Below are 12,676 nucleotides of genomic sequence, written 5' to 3' on the forward strand. Positions count from 1 at the left end.
GGGCTCTGCAAAGGGGGAGGAGGGATAGACGCCCCAGGGGGCTAGGAGCACGTCTGCCCAGCCATTGCTGCTGGTGGGTCAGGTTGGAAGGTGTCCCCTTTGCAGAGGCTCCTGGGTTTGGCCCGTCCTCGGGCTCTAGGCAGCAGAGTATCACAGCCACCAGCCCCGATGCTGGGAGGAGCTGAGCCCCAGCGCCCATGGGAGCAGCGGGGGTATGCCACTCCTCTCAGGATCAGGCCCTTGGAAGGGAATCGGGACCCGTGGGGGGGGAGGCAGTTAGCCACCACTGCGGCTCTGAGTCAGCCCGCCTGCCCCGTGAGTCAGCCCCGTCCCACGGCAAACCAGCCAGACTCACGGTTTCCTTATTTACTCATCCTGAGGATGTGGGGAGGGAGGCAGGCGATTGTCATTTGAGGGGGAAGCCTGTTTCCTTTGATCTCCTTGGGGGGGCAGGAGGGAGGGGGCTTTAGGCTCGCCAAGATGAGGACTCCCTGCTTCACTTCAGCCTTGCCCCACTCCTGCCCTCCTTACTCCCCTCCCACCTTCCCTGCCCTGTCCTGCCAAGATTCATGGGGGGAGGGAGGGGATCAGCTCTCCCTCTGCTCGCTCTGCCTTTCCCCTTCTCTGTCTCATCTATTTCAATTGTAAACTCTCTGAGGCAGGGACTGTCTCTGAACAGCACCTGGCCCAATGGGGCCACGTTCTCAGCACCGCGGTACCGCAAAGCGGCGGAAATGGGGCCTTCTCTACACTGGGACGTTACCAGCTGCATCGGTGCCCCCCCCCAAATAGACACCATTTGCACAATTTATCCCAGTTTGCACCAGCGTGCAGTTTATACCAGCCTGCACCCGCATAAATTAGACTAAAAGAAAAGGAGGACTTGTGGCACCTTAGAGACTAACCAATTTATTTGAGCATAAGCTTTCGTGAGCTACAGCTCACTTCATCGGATGCATACCGTGGAAAGTGTAGAAGATCTTTTTATATACACACAAAGCATGAAAAAATACCTTTGTGTGTATATAAAAAGATCTTCTACACTTTCCACAGTATGCATCCGATGAAGTGAGCTGTAGCTCACGAAAGCTCATGCTCAAATAAATTGGTTAGTCTCTAAGGTGCCACATGTACTCCTTTTCTTTTTGCGAATACAGACTAACATGGCTGTTACTCTGAAACCTATAAATTAGACTAATAATTCTCAGCCAGGGGTACGCATACCCCAGGGGTACACAGAGGTCTTCCAGGGGCACATCAACTCAACTAGATATTTGCCTAGTTTTACAACAGGCTACATAAAAAGCACTAGCGAAGTCGATACAAACTCAAATTTCATGCAGACAATGACTTGTTTATGCTGCTCTATAGGCTATACCCTGAAATGGAAGTACAAGATTTATAGTTCAGTTGATTTATTTTATAATGATATGGTAAAAATGAGAAAGTCCGCAATTTCATAGAATCATAGAATATGAGGGTTGGAAGGGACCCCAGAAGGTCATCTAGTCCAACCCCCTGCTCGAAGCAGGACCAATTCCCAGTTAAATCATCCCAGCCAGGGCTTTGTCAAGCCTGACCTTAAAAACCTCTAAGGAAGGAGATTCTACCACCTCCCTAGGTAACGCATTCCAGTGTTTCACCACCCTCATAGTGAAAAAGTTTTTCCTAATATCCAATCTAAACCTCCCCCCCTGCAACTTGAGACCATTACTCCTCGTTCTGTCATCTGCTACCATTGAGAACAGTCTAGAGCCATCCTCTTTGGAACCCCCTTTCAGGTAGTTGAAAGCAGCTATCAAATCCCCCCTCATTCTTCTCTTCTGCAGGCTAAACAATCCCAGCTCCCTCAGCCTCTCCTCATAACTCATGTGTTCCAGACCCCTAATCATTTTTGTTGCCCTTCGCTGGACTCTCTCCAATTTATCCACATCCTTCTTGAAGTGTGGGGCCCAAAACTGGACACAGTACTCCAGATGAGGCCTCACCAATGTCGAATAGAGGGGAACGATCACGTCCCTCGATCTGCTCGCTATGCCCCTACTTATACATCCCAAAATGCCATTGGCCTTCTTGGCAACAAGGGCACACTGCTGACTCATATCCAGCTTCTCGTCCACTGTCACCCCTAGGTCCTTTTCCGCAGAACTGCTGCCTAGCCATTCGGCCCCTAGTCTGTAGCGGTGCATTGGATTCTTCCATCCTAAGTGCAGGACCCTGCACTTATCCTTATTGAACCTCATCAGATTTCTTTTGGCCCAATCCTCCAATTTGTCTAGGTCCTTCTGTATCCTATCCCTCCCCTCCAGCGTATCTACCACTCCTGCTAGTTTAGTATCATCCGCAAATTTGCTGAGGGTGCAATCCACACCATCCTCCAGATCATTTATGAAGATATTGAACAAAACCGGCCCCAGGACCGACCCCTGGGGCACTCCACTTGACACCGGCTGCCAACTAGACATGGAGCCATTTGTCCGTAATCGTGCGCTGGGACGCTTTTGTAGTTTTAGGTCTGATTTTGTAGGCAAGTCGTTTTTAAGTGAGGTGAAACTTGGGTGTATGCAAGACAAATCAGACTCCTGAAAGGGGTCAGGAGTCTGGAAAGGTTGAGAGCCACTGAATTAGACCATCTAGATTATGTCTAGTCTTGGAAGGTTTGAATTTTTATCGGTGAATGTGGAGGAACGTCGATTTCCCCTTACGACAAAAACCTATTTCCATCGATCACAATTGAAATGTTCAGCTAGGCCAAGGACAGCAAATGCTGCTTGCGAACTTAACATTTGATATTAACTTTGTTGTATTTTGACATGTGACGTTGACAATGTGTGTTTTAAGGGTTACAAAGCTTTAACTTGTTGCATCTCAACATCTGTCCTGAAATAATTATTGTCTGGCAACCCCCCTCCAGAATTTCCTACAACCGTGAAAATTTAAATAGTTAAAAATCTAAAAAAATGCTTAAAAATTTTGATTAGCCATAGAAGTTATAAAAATATTTAAAATCGAATACTGCCAAGCCTAGTTACATCTATGTCAGGGGCTTGCCTTCCTGCAGCTAGGTTGGCTGCTCAGTTCCTGGTGTAGGCAAGATTTACGAGATGCCACTATCAATCCAAAAAGAAAAGGAGTACTTGTGGCACCTTAGAGACTAACCAATTTATTTGAGCATGAGCTTTCGTGAGCTACAGCTCACTTCATCAGATGTATACCGTGGAAACTGCAGCAGACTTTATATACACACAGAGAATATGAAACAATACCTCCTCCCACCCCACTGTCCTGCTGGTAATAGCTTATCTAAAGTGATCAACAGGTGGGCCATTTCCAGCACAAATCCAGGTTTTCTCACCCTCCACCCCCCCACACAAATTCACTCTCCTGCTGGTGCTAGCCCATCCAAAGTGACAACTCTTTACATAATCAAGTCGGGCTATTTCCTGCATAGATCCAGGTTTTCTCACATCCCCCCCACCCCCATACACACACAAACTCACTCTCCTGCTGGTAATAGCTCATCTAAACTGACCACTCTCCAAGTTTAAATCCAAGTTAAACCAGAACATCTGGGGGGGGGGGGGGGTAGGAAAAAACAAGAGGAAACAGGCTACCTTGCATAATGACTTAGCCACTCCCAGTCTCTATTTAAGCCTAAATTAATAGTATCCAATTTGCAAATGAATTCCAATTCAGCAGTTTCTCGCTGGAGTCTGGATTTGAAGTTTTTTTGTTTTAAGATAGCGACCTTCATGTCTGTGATTGCGTGACCAGAGAGATTGAAGTGTTCTCCGACTGGTTTATGAATGTTATAATTCTTGACATCTGATTTGTGTCCATTTATTCTTTTACGTAGAGACTGTCCAGTTTGACCAATGTACATGGCAGAGGGGCATTGCTGGCACATGATGGCATATATCACATTGGTGGATGTGCAGGTGAACGAGCCTCTGATAGTGTGGCTGATGTTATTAGGCCCTGTGATGGTGTCCCCTGAATAGATATGTGGGCACAATTGGCAACGGGCTTTGTTGCAAGGATAAGTTCCTGGGTTAGTGGTTCTGTTGTGTGGTGTGTGGTTGTTGGTGAGTATTTGCTTCAGGTTGCGGGGCTGTCTGTGGGCAAGGACTGGTCTGTCTCCCAAGACTTGTGAGAGTGTTGGGTCACCCTTTAGGATAGGTTGTAGATCCTTAATAATGCGTTGGAGGGGTTTTAGTTCGGGGCTGAAGGTGACCGCTAGTGGCGTTCTGTTATTTTCTTTGTTAGGCCTGTCCTGTAGTAGGTAACTTCTGGGAACTCTTCTGGCTCTATCAATCTGTTTCTTTACGTGTTGCCATTTACAACGCACACGCTCTCAAAGAAACTGCGGAATCACCTGATCAAGATCCTCTACAGCAAACAGGGAAAGATTAAGAATGAGCTCTCAAAAATGGATACTCTCATAAAGAACCAACCTTCCACACAAACTTCCTCGTGGCTGGATTTTACTAAAACTAGACAAGCCATTTACAACGCACAGCAGGAGAGTGAATTTGTGTGGGGGGGTGGAGGGTGAGAAAACCTGGATTTGTGCTGGAAATGGCCCACCTGTTGATCACTTTAGATAAGCTATTACCAGCAGGACAGTGGGGTGGGAGGAGGTATTGTTTCATATTCTCTGTGTGTATATAAAGTCTGCTGCAGTTTCCACGGTATACATCTGATGAAGTGAGCTGTAGCTCACGAAAGCTCATGCTCAAATAAATTGGTTAGTCTCTAAGGTGCCACAAGTACTCCTTTTCTTTTTGCGAATACAGACTAACACGGCTGTTCCTCTGAAAACTATCAATCCAGAGTCACTCCGCTGAGTTCCACATGGCTGCTCCGGATTGAGTCCCGCACTGAATTTGAAGGATACACTCACCTGGATCTGGTTCGGGTCGATGAAAAACTTGCTGAGGATGTTGCTGAGGAAGTTCTGCACCTCGTACCAGGGATAGATGCTGTTGGAGCCATCCAGGACAATCACTATGTCCATGTAGGTAGAACACCCTGAAACACACACGCACACATGGCAGCTGGGTCATCAGACGGGAGCTGACATGGGGGATTGGGGACCATGGCCGTTGCGGCTTTGCTGGGTGCAGTGCATTCTGGGAACAGCCAGAGGCCGGCGCATTCTGGTGCCAGAGGCAGGGCATTCTTGGAACGGCCCGGTGCCGGTTAGCTGTTCCAAAATCCCAGACAGGAGCACGGAGGAGACCTTTCCAGGGCATTGCATTAAGGCTGGACACAGCTGAACGCGTGACCTCTCCGGTCTTGCATTGCCCCAGGACTTGCAGACCCAAGAGGCCAGCAACCCACCCCCTCCCTGCCCCCAAAGCTGCTGCAATACGAACTCCAAAAGTCCACCCAAAAGGGATGGGGGGGAAAGCCAGTTGGCTGCACTGCTGGCATGCTTGTAACGCAAAACAATCTCAGGCCCAGACAGCTTCTGTGGCCCAGCCCGGCTCCATTTCCACTTCCACACACACAGCTGCCGGCTCGCCACCTACTCTGAGCCGTGGGGGCGATGGTTTCGGTCGGCTGGAAGCTGCCATCCACCCTGGTGCAGATGCCCGTGCTGAACATGGAGGTGCCGCACTCCTGGGACCAGAGCGGGGCGCAGGCCTGCCCAGGAGAGGAAGATGTAGGTTAAGCCTGTCCCTGAGGGATGGCGCGTCCCCGTTATTCTATCTACGCAGCTTAAAGCTCCCCCTCACGGGAGGCGTTTGCCATGCCAGAGCAGAGAAGTGGCTCCTCTGGCCCGCCTCCAATGGCACAGACCAGGGGTCTCTCTAGCCCGTTACTCCATCCGCAGGCAGCCTGGAATAGGCCAGGACCCCAGCTAGGTCACTACCCCCCTGCACGTGTACTGGAATAGACCAACATCCCAACTCCAGGTGCATGGGCAGGGATTAGATGGATCGTGAGTGTCTGTCCCGCCTCGGACGTGTCTCCCACCCTGCTGCACTGGGATAGCCCAGCGGGACCAGCCAGCCAGCTGTCCTTTCCCTGACGTGCGCGGCGTTAAGTCCTGGCCCTAGAGACCAGCGTCCTCTGGGTCCCAACTCCTACGCCTCCACCCGGGCTGGGCACGGTTGCTGTGAGGTGCAGAGGGGAATTCCTCTCTCTGCCCCGATCAGCCCTCAGCCTCTGCGTTGAAGCTGTCAGTCGAGGGGGTGGTTTCTGAGAGGCGGACGCTTGTCTGTTGGGAACTGGCCTGAGACCCACCAAACTCATGTCACGCAGGAGCCAGCAGACGGGGAACACACAGTGCCCGGCGTTATGCTATACCGCACCACACGAGGCGGGGTGTACGTGGAATTCTTTAAGTCGAGTTAGGCGCCTAACCCCCATTGATTTCAAAGGGCGTTGGGCACCTAAATTCCTTGAAGAATCTGGCCTTTAGGGTATGTCTCCACTGCAATCAAAGGGGGGGAGGGTGTGCAGAGCCGGGGCTCCAGCCTGAGCCGCGCCAGCATAAGACCATTGACCCGGGCCCCGAGACTCACTGCTGCGGGTGTTCGATTGTCCCCTGGCCTCTCTGTGTGTGACGCAGGGATAACCCATGTCCCCACCTCACAGGGGTGTCATGGGGCTAAACCCACTAACCGCTGGGAAGTGCTCAGCCACTCCGGTCTCGGGAGCCAGCTAAGTACCTTCGACTAGACGGCTACTCCAGGGAGTATGCTGTGTCGGGCTATGACTGTCTGTGGGGGAAACTGATCCCCAGTGGCAAAGGCAGCAGGGCTGGGGGAGAACCCAGCACAGCCACCCCGCTGCCCACAGTGGCCTGACCGGCTCTGAGCAGACCCTGACTCAGTGAGCAAACAAGAGCAAGACCATAGGGCGGCAGCTAGCAGGGAGCGAAAAGTGACATGGGGCTATATTCATTCCTCCTCCCTCCCAGCTGAATGACAGAGCCAGGCCTGGCTGCCTCCCTAATGCTGCAGGACTGGCAAGGGGGAAGAGGCCGCGGCGGGGTGCTCAGAATGAAGCCAGACTCTGCAGTACAGAGGCAGGCTGAGAGCCGCTCTGGTATTACCTCACTCTAGACTAACTCCACTCGAATTTCGCTCGTCTTCTCCCCCCCTGCCATCCACCCTTCTGCCCCTCCCCAGCCCTGCCCTCCTTCAAATCTTCTCCTCCGTCCACCTCTGTCTCTCCCCACCATCCCCAGGGATCTCTAGGCTTCTACTTTTCACCCCTCAGCAGGACTCTCTGTCAAAAAGCCCAAAGGGTTTAGGAGCACACACCCCACTGGGCTCTCAGCTGGATCTGTGCTTCTCGCGCCCTCAGAGCACTTTGGCAAGTCCTCTCCGCCATGCTGGGAAAATTTACAAAACTATAACGGCTCCCTGGGTTAAAATGCAACTTGCCCCAGCGACACTGAGGTTTCAAGACACGCTTTGGAAATGGTCCTTTTCCAAGCCTAGCCCTAGCTCAAGAGGCAATGTTTCCCAGTGGGTAGGGCCCTGGACCAGCAGTCAAGAATCCTGGGTTCTATTTCCACCTCTGACTTGCCATGTGACCTTGGGCAAGTCTCTGGGCCTCAGTTTCCCCTCCCACTCCTTGTCTTACACTGACTTAGATTGTAAGTTCTTTGGGGAAGGGACTGTCTCATTATGGGTATGTACAGCATCTAGCACAACGGGGTCCTGATCTCAACTGGAGTCCTGAGATGCAACCGCAATTGGAAGTTTGTGGGTCTAAGTTTGCGACCGTGAGGCTCACACATGGGGTGGTAAAGGCAGCTCAAAGAAATGCAGCCCATGGGACTTTTTTCCACCCGTCGGTAAGAAATCTGCTCACCACAAAGCCATCCTCTTTGTTGTCCAGGAGCGTCATTCCAAAGTGCATGTTTCTGATTTGTGTGGAGACGTTCTGCAGGGCCAGGTCACCTAAATAAAGTGCAGAGAGGTGGAAGGAAAAGCAAACGGCGTTTTAGTGCCCATCTCCGAGGCTCATGCTGTGGCTGTCAGAGGAGCGGAAGGGAACTGGGCATTTCAACAGGAGTTTGGCGTCTAATTCCCATGAGACCCTTTGTAAACCCTGTCCTTTACATTTACTTTCAAAAGGCTGAGCAGGTTCAAAACCACCCAGGGTGGGGAGTGGGAAGATTTAGACACCCAGTTTTCAGGAATGAAAATGCCAGTGCAATTATAAAGGTTACATTCTCAGTAGGGTTTGCTGGAGCTTGGCAGATTGGGTGCCAGGGCTCCTGGGTTTGGATGCCAGCCCTCCAGTCGCCATAGAGTTCTAAATCCCTTAGGGCAGGTTTGAAAATTTCAACCGAAATGGATCAGGTTTTTCAAGGCGGCGCCTCCAGATGGTGTTACCTAGGTTGACCTTGGCACAGGCGGAGACGTTTCTTGCACCCATAACACACTTGTACACGTCCCCTTTCCGGTTGTCGGCTGTCCCATCCCAGGGCGCCCCGACCAACATCCTGTAGAGGAAACACCAACAACACAGTCAAGGGGGCAGAGATGGGGCCTTCCTACTCAGAACATCAAGAAATAAATCGTCAGCAGAGTGGGCATCCCGAGATTCTGATGCGACAGGGAGAGGTTTGCAGGGAAGTTAAAAAGTGTTATATAGAAACCCTTCCTGCGGCGTGGCATAAACCTGAACTGCCCCGAAAGGTCTGTTATTTCATAAGTATCCATTTTTGCACTTGCCTCGAAAGCTACTATGATTGGCTACCCTCAGAGACAGGAGGCTGCGGACTAAAGGCACTAGCTTGATCCAATAGGTAGGGCCTATGTTCCTAGTTAACAATACTTGGCACTTTGCACAGCATTAAGCCAGTCTAAAATCGCAAAGCATTTTACAGCGGGGCAGAGCATCATTAGCCCCACTGTACGGATGGGGAAACTGAGGCATATGGAAGGGGACACGACATGCCCAGGCAAGTCACTGGCAGAACTTGGAATAGAGATCACACTGCAACTGCCAGGTCCTACTCTAGATGCTAGACAAACTCCCTCACAGAGCTCGGCATCACAGAGCACAGAATAGGGCTGCGTCCCTTTAAATAGTCTGGAAGACCTCAAGTTCTGTGTTTTAGACACACATCCCCAGAAACCAGCCAGCGCAATAGCATGTGGGCAGCTAGGTCAGGCATGTTTGTGTCTCCTTAGCAAATACGGTTCTTTGGGGCTGACCGTGTCTGGTTTAATTGGGCCTTTCCCAGCCCTGCAGCATCCTGGAATCCTCATCACACCAGCCCCCTGCTTGCCTCTGGTCTGGTAACATAATGAAAATACCGTCGGGGAGACGAGTTCTGGCTCTCTGCTTTAGCTAAAATGCTGCCTAAGATTATAGCTCCGTTAGTTCCTCTTGGTTCATACGCCTCCGGGTGAAAACACACGTGGAGGAAATTCTCTGCACAGATGGATCGGGAAGGGAAGGATGCACCAGAAGGCCAAAACCTCAGCTGGTTCAGTGGTTAGGGTGATGCCTTAGGACTTGGGGGATGTGAGGTCAATGCCTTGTTCTTCCAAAAACTTGGGCAAGTCACCAGTGCTCCGCTGAGCTACAGAGATCTGGCCACCCAGAAAACAAGCCCTCCGCGTTTTAACTGCCTGCAAGTGCTTTTAAAACACCCCAGGGAAAAAAAGATCGATTCAAACAAAGAAGGGAGAAAATAGACTCCATGAAACCGATCTGGGAGGCTCTCAGTACTCCCAGCCCCGAGGAGCGCTGGTGACAAGAACGAGCCAGAGGAGGAGTGAATGGAGAAAGCAGCTCTCAGGTTGAGGATGGGCGAGAGGAAAAGGCGGGGGGGAAAAGGCACTTGGATATAGACGTGGGATTGTTCGGCCAAACTTTGCAACTTAACTCAATCGTCCTCGCCCCGTCTGTGGCTGCTGAGCACGGCTGACAGAGCTGAGGAGGAACGATTCCCAGATCCTCAAAGATGGGTAGCACCTAACTCCTCAGGCGCCAGGCGCTTATCCACATGCTTAACTTTAGTCCTGCGACACGTCCTGTTCCTCCGGGCCTCTGGTTCCCAAATGGAGAACAGCGACAACATCGCCGCCCTCCCGCACAGCATAAATGGATGCACAAAGGTGAGGCACGCGGACACTGGGCCTCATCTCGGTACTTCACATAGACCAGTCTATTCTTGGTGCGCCTCCCTTCCAAGCCAGCGGCTTTTGACCTCCCGACACTCATCGCCATGTGTTTCATTTTTAAAAGAGCCAGGGCTTACTGAGGCCCCCGACATGCTGGCAGCCCCTCGGGTATTGGGTTAGTATTTATTATTAACTATTTATTGAAAATTTTCCATCAAACCTTTTCTTTTGTGGGGAGGGGAGGCTGGGATGGAAAACTGGGGTTTTGACGAACCCAAAATGTTTCCTGACGGCATCTGCTTTCCTTGAAAGGCGTTGATATATTTTTTTCAGACAGGAAACTGAAAAATTTGGGTGGAAAAGCCAGGCGGTTTTTGGTTTGGGGCCAACATTTTTTAATTTGCTCCCCCCTCAAAAAAAAAGTCAACATGTTCCACTGGGCGTTTGGACAGAACGACGGGACAGATTTTTGATTTTTCTTCACATTTTCCATGGAGTGCCCCTCCCCTCTGCTTTCCAACAAGTTCTACGTTTGTCAGCCTGGTTGCCACGCTTTAAAGTGGATGAAAGTTTGGGGAAACCGTTCTAAACCAGGGCAGATTTACTGCCTTTTCCGGCCTTGGAGCGAAGTTCATTGTAGAGACTGCTCAGAACGGGAATCACCAATCTCAGGCCCCCAATTTAGCCCAGGAGGGAAACCAGTTAAGGTCTGGAGATAGTTTTGTCCATCAGCGGGACCTGCCTTAGCCGACGACCGTGGAGTTGGAGTTACACATTTTCTTGGGGGCGGGCAGAGGTGCCGCCATGAAAGGCCCGTGCAACATCCACAGAGGAGTGGTAGTAGATGCTTTTCATGGGGACAGCCTCCCTTTAGCTTACTGACATGTGCTTTCTTGCCAATTTTGGGAGGGACTGTATCTCAGGAGCCCCTTGGTCAAATGACCCCATACTTGGGTCACTAACCCTCGCCAGCGATCCCATGAAGCACACCAAAATTAAGAACATAAGAACGGCCATACTGGGTCAGACCAAAGGTCCATCCAGCCCAGTGTCCTGTCTTCCAACAGTGGCCAATGCCAGGTGCCCCAGAGGGAATGAACAGAACAGGTCATCATCAAGTGATCCATTCCCAGCTTCTGGCAAACAGAGGCTAGGGACACCATCTCTGCCCATCCTGGCTAATAGCCATTGATGGACCTGTCCTCCAGGAACTTATCTAGTTCTTTTTTGAACCCTGTCATAGTCTTGGCCTTCACGACATCCCCTGGCAAGGAGTTCCAGAGGTGGACTGTGTGTTGTGTGAAGAAATACCTCCGTCTTTGTTTTAAGGCAATCCGAGTGATTATACAGATTGTAGAGCTTTAGAAGAGTTGAGCTTTACAGAGAAAGCTGCTCTGAATCTTAACACTAATATCATCCCTCCTCATTGCAGCTAAGAGAGAGCACTTGATTCCCTACAGCCTGTTCCTACTTAGAATCATAGAATATCAGGGTTGGAAGGGACCTCAGGAGGTCATCTAGTCCAACCCTCTGCTCAAAGCAGGACCAATCCCCAATTAAATCATCCCAGCCAGGGCTTTGTCAAGCCTGACCTTAAAAACTTCTAAGGAAGGAGATTCCACCACCTCCCTAGGTAACGCATTCCAGAGTTTCACCACCCTCCTAGTGAAAAAGTTTTTCCTAATATCCAACCTAAACCTCCCCCACTGCAACTTGAGACCATTACTCCTTGTCCTGTCCTCTTCTACCACTGAGAATAGTCTAGAACCATCCTCTCTGGAACCACCTCTCAGGTAGTTGAAAGCAGCTATCAAATCCCCCCTCATTCTTCTCTTCTGCAGACTAAACAATCCCAGTTCCCTCAGCCTCTCCTCATAACTCATGTGTTCTAGACCCCTAATCAGTTTTGTTGCCCTTTGCTGGACTCTCTCCAATTTATCCACATCCTTCTTGTAGTGCGGGGCCCAAAACTAGACACAGTACTCCAGATGAGGCCTCACCAATGTCGAATAGAGAGGGACGATCACGTCCCTCCATCTGCTCGCTATGCCCCTACTTATACATCCCAAAATGCCATTGGCCTTCTTGGCAACAAGGGCACACTGCTGACTCATATCCAGCTTCTCGTCCACTGTCACCCCTAGGTCCTTTTCCGCAGAACTGCTGCCGAGCCATTCGGCCCCTAGTCTGTAGCTGTGAATTGGGTTCTTCCGTCCTAAGTGCAGGACCCTGCACTTATCCTTATTGAACCTCATCAGATTTCTTTTGGCCCAATCCTCCAATTTGTCTAGGTCCCTATACTTGGGCATCTCTTGCTGAGACTGGCAGCCCAGGGGCCCAGTTAGCGCCAACGAAGATGTGGTCGCCTGTCCACTCGGAATGGCTCGGTGACCCACCCACTCCTTCTACACTGGCCACCTAATGGACGGAAATTTCAGGTCACCCTCTGAGCGCATAGTCTAGCCGAACAATAACACTATCTCCCAGCTCTGCGCAGAGGTGGCTGCCGATCCAAGACTTTGCTCCAAACACCCACGGACAGCTGTTGGCCCGTCACTTCACTCCCCTCTCCC

At 50.9% G+C, this 12,676-nt stretch overlaps 1 protein-coding gene across 4 annotated transcripts in view; it reads right to left on the bottom strand.

Moving 5' to 3' along the window:
- ITGA10 (integrin subunit alpha 10) overlaps positions 1–12,676 on the bottom strand; it is a 64,263-nt gene that overhangs the window by 24,750 nt on the left and 26,837 nt on the right. For all 4 annotated transcript variants that reach the window (XM_048828633.2, XM_075122968.1, XM_075122969.1 and 1 more), the window contains 4 exons: positions 8,361–8,470; positions 7,834–7,922; positions 5,535–5,649; positions 4,904–5,031 (listed from right to left, as the gene is read on the bottom strand). In XM_048828633.2, coding sequence (XP_048684590.2) covers positions 4,904–5,031; positions 5,535–5,649; positions 7,834–7,922; positions 8,361–8,469 — 441 coding nt within the window. In that variant the 5' untranslated portion in view covers position 8,470. The remainder of the gene's footprint in view (positions 1–4,903; positions 5,032–5,534; positions 5,650–7,833; positions 7,923–8,360; positions 8,471–12,676) is intronic.

The sequence above is a fragment of the Caretta caretta genome, chromosome 24 (genome assembly GCF_965140235.1).
Source record: "Caretta caretta isolate rCarCar2 chromosome 24, rCarCar1.hap1, whole genome shotgun sequence".
Taxonomy (NCBI): Eukaryota; Metazoa; Chordata; order Testudines; family Cheloniidae; genus Caretta; species Caretta caretta.